Consider the following 5,890-nt stretch of genomic DNA (forward strand, 5'->3'; position numbering starts at 1 on the left):
GCATTAAGATCATTGAACTTTTGTGTTTGGTATTCAGAATCCATATAAAGAAAAATAAAAATAACTATGCAACGGAATGAAGTAGTTGTACCTTTCTTCTTTGTAAGTTGTGTAGATGATTGTACATACCCGAAGACCTTTTGATCTTCTGTTGTATTCCTCTTCTCTTCTTGGATGTTGTGTGGGTAACGATCCTTCAAGATAGACCACCATGATGGGAAAGTCTTGAAAAACCGTTCCGGTAGATTCTTGCATAACAAAAATTTTTCCGGAAACGATCTCAAGTTGCCCGATCGTTGGGATCTTGTGTTTGGTTTACAGGATCCAATATAAAAGGAATAATTTAACTTATGCGGAAACATTAAATTATACCTTTCTTCGGACGGTTGTGAAGGATGAAGTTTGTACCCGAAGACCTCTTGATCTTCTGCTGTATTCCTCTCCTCTTCTCGAACGTTGTGTGGGCAACGATCCTTCGAGAATTTCTCCACCAGAATTCTTCACTCTGATGGCTAGCTTCCTTCTCTTTGTCTGGAGAAAAGAGAATATTATCTCGTGTGTCTCAACCCTTGGCAAGCCCCTTCTTTTATAGCATAGCCATCTCTCAAATATGGTATAATTTGAGTCATAAACATGGTATGATTGAATCAAAAATATGGTATGATTTAGATCAATCAAATCAGAGATTTTGGCAAGATTCAGAAGTTTCGTATTCGAACCCGAGGCCTTTAATCGATCAAACAATCGATTAAACATCGTAACTTTTTCTCATTAACACTGGTAATACTACAACAAAAACAGTCATAGACATCGGTGGAAAACCGATGTCTATGAGAAAATCGACTGATGTCTATGAAGGCGTTGTAAAAGGTCTGACATTTTAGACATCGGTTTGTAACCGATGTAATACAACTCAACGACATCGGTTTGTAACCGATGTAAAACCGATGTAATATCACTCAACGACATCGGTTTCGCAACGGTGTACAACCGATGTAATATATGTATCACAACGACATCGGTTTTGCAACGGTGTAAAACCGATGTAATATATGTTTAACATCAATTTTAACAACGGTTTTCGACCGATGTAATATCACTCAACGACATCGGTTTCGCAACGGTGTAAAACCGATGTAATATATGTTTAACATCAATTTTAACAACGATTTTCGACCGATGTAATATCACTTAACGACAACGCTTCCAAACCGATGTCATTGAATTTAAAACTGTTGTAATAACACTTATTTTTTTTATGTTGTTTGTAAATTATGATCGAGCAAGATTACAAAATTATCATAATATTATAAATTCACCAAACAAATTACAAATAGAAAAGCACCGATATATTTAATCACCTTTACAAATAACACAAATATTCTTCTTGCAACATATTACATATTCCCTCAACGTTTTCATCCTCAGAAGAAACTAATAGAATCCTCAGGGTTTACAAATAACCTTTTGACTGTTGTACTTCTTCTACAGATACAAAATCTCCATCTAGCATAGCAATGAATCATGAGCCACTCCATTCACTTACTTCGAACAGGCTTGGACCAGCAAGCTTTAAATTCTTGGAATTTATGGGCTATGTCAGCAGTAGAATTGCTGTTGAGAAGGATAAAGAAGAGCTCCATACTTGGTGTAGAATGATGCGATGGCAGCTAGATACAAGTTATGGATCCAACGAGGGGAGGTTCCGTGAAAGGCCATCCTCCAGAGCTGCACATGCTTCACCAGTCCAAAGAAAACCTGCATAAGCAAGGCACAATAAATTTAAAACAACGCATAAAATATTTCAAGACTAGAGTAGCAAATACAATTTGGTACTTTCAGAAAATTACCAGTCCATAACCAGTAGCTTCGGTGCGGAGACTTGATCCAGACCAGAATATTTTTGGTCCTGTAAAACTTCCCTTGCATATGGATTATAATCAAATCCAGAAAAAAAAAAACAACTATCAGTGCTGTTATAAAGCATAGAAACATGCACTAGATTATTTGAACTGTTATGTTAGTTCCATGGTAACTGAAAAGCAGATTGGTGAATTGAGAAAGGAAAAAATATGCCGTAATAGATAGAACGTATCATGGTTACAGTGATCTATACATAGTGTGATGGAAATAGATATGCACTCAGTGCAATGAAAATGGATGATCTTGGACTTTAAAAGTTTAACTTAACATGTAGTTTTATATGATGTGAATAGAGAAGTAGAATACATCGACAGTGTTGATATGATACATGATGACTATTTCGCTCTTGAATGGTTTGTACATGAGTGTTATGTTTTGCTTATGCATCCAAAAACTAGATGAGCAAAATTAACAAAGTTGTAAAATGAAAGGAAAATGAGTAAGGCCCTTGATTTAAATCTAAGGGTTGAGTAATATTTGCAACATCAAGTACATACGGGTTGAGTAATATTTGCAACATCAAGGACATACTAGTCAAAAACACTTTAATAATATGACAAAATACAGTAAATGCCATCTCATCTACCCTTTTGTCCCAACTTTCTCGAGTTATTTCTTTTAACAAATTAACTTCAAAGAGAGACTGTATGTATGCCTGACTTGTTTATTTGCCTATTTCTTTCTAAGTTCTCTACTGAATTAAATTCAAAGTGATTCTAATTTCTAACACACAAATAGCAAAATAATCAGTTAAAAGAAAAGTATGCAAAAAAAAAAAAAGGATTGTCAAGTTTCTAGAAAATGAAGGAGCAAAAAAATCACTAGGATTGTCAAGCACTATGCAAAACTTTCCAAGAAATTCCAGGTAACATTTTGAGCTAAGCACGTTAATGCAGTCAAAACATTTTCAGATTAGCCACTATAGAAATAAAAGGTTTATTGCTGAATAATTGTATGCTGGTAAGGAGGGTAAGGATGGACTACATACCTGAAAATGGCCAGTAAGACGCCTATACTGGCCAAAGAGGTAACCCATTTCTCTTGGACCAACACCCATGTCTTCTGCAGGAAGATCCTATAGATCAGAAAAAAATGTAAATTTCCTTCTACAATTATTAAGCTAACACTGGAATTATTTTTCTTACCTGGTCAGGACCCAGATATTTATATAGTTCATCCATAAAACTTTGACAGAATCGCATGATCTGTTATGACTTGTGCATGTTAATTATACTAAAATAAAACAAGATGCTGTTACATAACAGACTCAAAATAAGAATTACCTCAGTCTCACTTTTTCCCTTGGGATCAAAATCACTTCCTCCCCCGGCTCCTCCAAACTTATATGGAGATAAAGCATTTTTTAAGGTCTGCAAAAACAGAAAATGTTAAAGTTTGACAACTTTTTTCTAGTAGTTAGCAAGCAATTGACCAAGAATCTCAAGTACAAACATAATTTCTGACTACTAAAATGAATCAACGAGATTCCTAATCTAATAAATATTTAATATGACTAAGCAGGGGCATATGACACAATTTGAAAGGAAAATAAGAAAAAAATCTAAATTTTATTTACCTGCTCAAAGCCAAGAAATTTTGCAATACTCAAGTTCATTGATGGATGAAACCGAAGGCCGCCTCTACATGGACCTAGGACCTGGCTAAACTGCACTCGAAAACCTCGATTAACATGAGGCTCTCCCCTATCATCAACCGCTGTCTATGAGAATGGGCGTACGAAGGGTGGAGGCGGCGGTGATGAATGGGCGTAGGGCGGAGGGTGGAGGGTGGAGGCGGAGGGTGGAGGCGGCGGTGATGAATGGGCGTACGAAGAACCCTAATCCCGATTAGGGATTTTATATACTAAATATAATTATAATACATAAATTTATATTCTTCTTATTATTTTTTATATTAAATAAAAATATAAATAAGTTAAAGTAAAAAATAAAAAATATTTTATTTAAATTTTTTAAATTTGTATCAATAATTTATTTAAATTCTAATCGATCAAATTTTCTAAATATTTTTAAAAATTTTTAAAATATTTAAAATTTTGAAATATAATTCTAAAAAGTAATTAAAAATTCAGATTTTTTTATTTTTAAAAATGTATCATTCCAAATATTTTTTAAAAAATATTTTCGAGTTGTAATATAAATTATATATATATATATATGTAAATTTTAATTTTTAATATATAAATATATGTATATGCTACTTCTTAACAGCTCTGGTCATGATTTTGCAGTATTGCAGGAAAGAAGACACAGAATCAACAAAGTACCTCTACTTTAAGGTGTCTTTAAATAGCAAGGCCCGACCGTCGATTGAAGTGGAGCCGAAGGTTGCGGAGGAAGTGGAGACGATGGTCCGGAGGAAGCCAAGCGGCGGAGATGTCCCGACCGTCGATTGAGAAGGGGAGGAAGTGGAGCCGAAGGTGTAGAAGTGGAGCCGAAGGTTGCTTGCGGAGGAAGTGGAGCCGATGGTTGCGGTGTGGAGACGATGGTCCGGAGGAAGCGAAGCGGCGGTGTCTGTCGATTGAGAAGGGGAGGAAGTGGAGAGAAGGGGAGGAAAGTGGAGACGCGGCGGCGGCGAAGGTCTTACAAGGGGTTGTGGCCGGGTGAAGTGGGGGAAGCGCAGGTAATAGGAAGAAAGGGAGAGGGGAAAGATAAAATCTAAATATACAACGGTTTTAAATTGTTATTATAGCTTTAAAAACCGTTGTTGAAAGCGCAAATAGACACCGGTTTTAAATTGTTGTTATAACTTCAAAAACCGTTGTTGAAATCACAAATCGACAACGGTTTTCAAACCGTTGTCGTAGTCTTCAAAAACCGTTGTTAAAAGCGCACATAGACAACGGTTTAAAACCGTTGTTGTATCCTCCAAAAATTGTTGTCGTAGTCTCCAATCAACCTCTCAACGACAACGAAAATATACAACGGTTTTAAATTGTTGTTATAGCTTCCAAAACCGTTGTTGAAAGCGCAAATAGACATCGGTTTTAAAATGTTGTTATAGCTTCCAAAACCGTTGTTGAAAGCGCAAATAGACAACGGTTTTTAAACCGTTGTTGTAGTCTTCAAAAACCGTTGTTGAAAGCGCACATAGACATCGGTTTTTAAAACCGTTGTTGTAGCCTCCAAAAATCGTTGTCGTAGGCTCTAACCGATGTCTCAAAGACATCGGTTTTTGTTAAAACCGTTGTTAAAAAGTAAAAGACATCGGTTTTGCCATAAAACCGATGTCTTTTGAGTGTTGTTAAAGACCGATTTTCTTGTAGTGGCTACAACAGGGACCTAGAGGAGGAATTGGTTTTGGTCTCCAGATAGGCTTAAGCTTTTCCATGTTCTTCACCAAACATACAACTTAAGTCTATCAATAATAACTCATTCCTACTAGAGAGTTATTATTGCACTACCGCACCAATCCCATATTATAATATGGGCTCCTTCTTACTACAAGTACATTAGTCTCCCTGTGTTTAAGATATCGTATGTCCGTCAATTAAATGAGTTACTGACAACTCAAATTTAATCGACATCTATTCCAAGAGTAGTACCACTCAACCTTATTATCATGCGGACAAGGTCCACCTGCAGGGTTTACATGATAATCCTTATGAGCTCCTCAAGGGGACATCATCAGCCTAGATTATAGGACACAGTTTTCTTCTATAATCAACAACACACCATGTACATAATACTACTTCCCAACTCATCGGGCCTATTGATCTATCGATCTAAATCTCACCCTTTGATGAATTAAAGAAGTACATACTAAGCACATGTGTTTGTTATTATATCGGGATTAAGAGCATGTACAACTATAGTAACAGAGGTTTAGTTCGATTATATAGTCAGTATAAATCGAACAATCCTCAGATGGTCCAGCTCAATACACACTTAGTGTATTAGTGTAATTCTATAGTCAAGACAGACTAAGACCAAATTACACTACAACC

At 36.0% G+C, this 5,890-nt stretch overlaps 1 protein-coding gene across 1 annotated transcript; it reads right to left on the reverse strand.

The window, feature by feature from the left end:
- Positions 1–1,599: 1,599 nt before the first annotated feature.
- Positions 1,600–3,612, reverse strand: LOC141819337 (uncharacterized). The gene is made up of 6 exons (XM_074706668.1): positions 3,500–3,612; positions 3,207–3,293; positions 3,069–3,128; positions 2,912–2,998; positions 1,851–1,922; positions 1,600–1,758 (listed from the first exon to the last, which is right to left on the reverse strand). The coding sequence occupies exons 1-6, from the start codon at positions 3,536–3,538 to the stop codon at positions 1,600–1,602; spliced, it is 504 nt and encodes a 167-aa protein (XP_074562769.1). The 5' UTR covers positions 3,539–3,612.
- Positions 3,613–5,890: the final 2,278 nt, after the last annotated feature.

This window comes from Curcuma longa, unplaced genomic scaffold (genome assembly GCF_044706935.1).
Source record: "Curcuma longa cultivar G26 ecotype Majalengka, Jawa Barat unplaced genomic scaffold, ITB_CL_G26_1.1 contig_3627, whole genome shotgun sequence".
NCBI lineage: Eukaryota > Viridiplantae > Streptophyta > Magnoliopsida > Zingiberales > Zingiberaceae > Curcuma > Curcuma longa.

Excerpts from the sequence above, each read along its gene's own strand:
- LOC141819337 (XM_074706668.1), bottom strand. The coding sequence starts at position 3,538 with ATGAACTTGAGTATTGCAAAATTTCTTGGCTTTGAGCAG. Across the intron at positions 3,129-3,206 it reads AGGGAAAAAGTGAGACTGAG|ATCATGCGATTCTGTCAAAG; the intron begins GTAATTCTTATT and ends AAGTCATAACAG. Across the intron at positions 1,923-2,911 it reads GTCTTACTGGCCATTTTCAG|GGAAGTTTTACAGGACCAAA; the intron begins GTATGTAGTCCA and ends TCCATATGCAAG.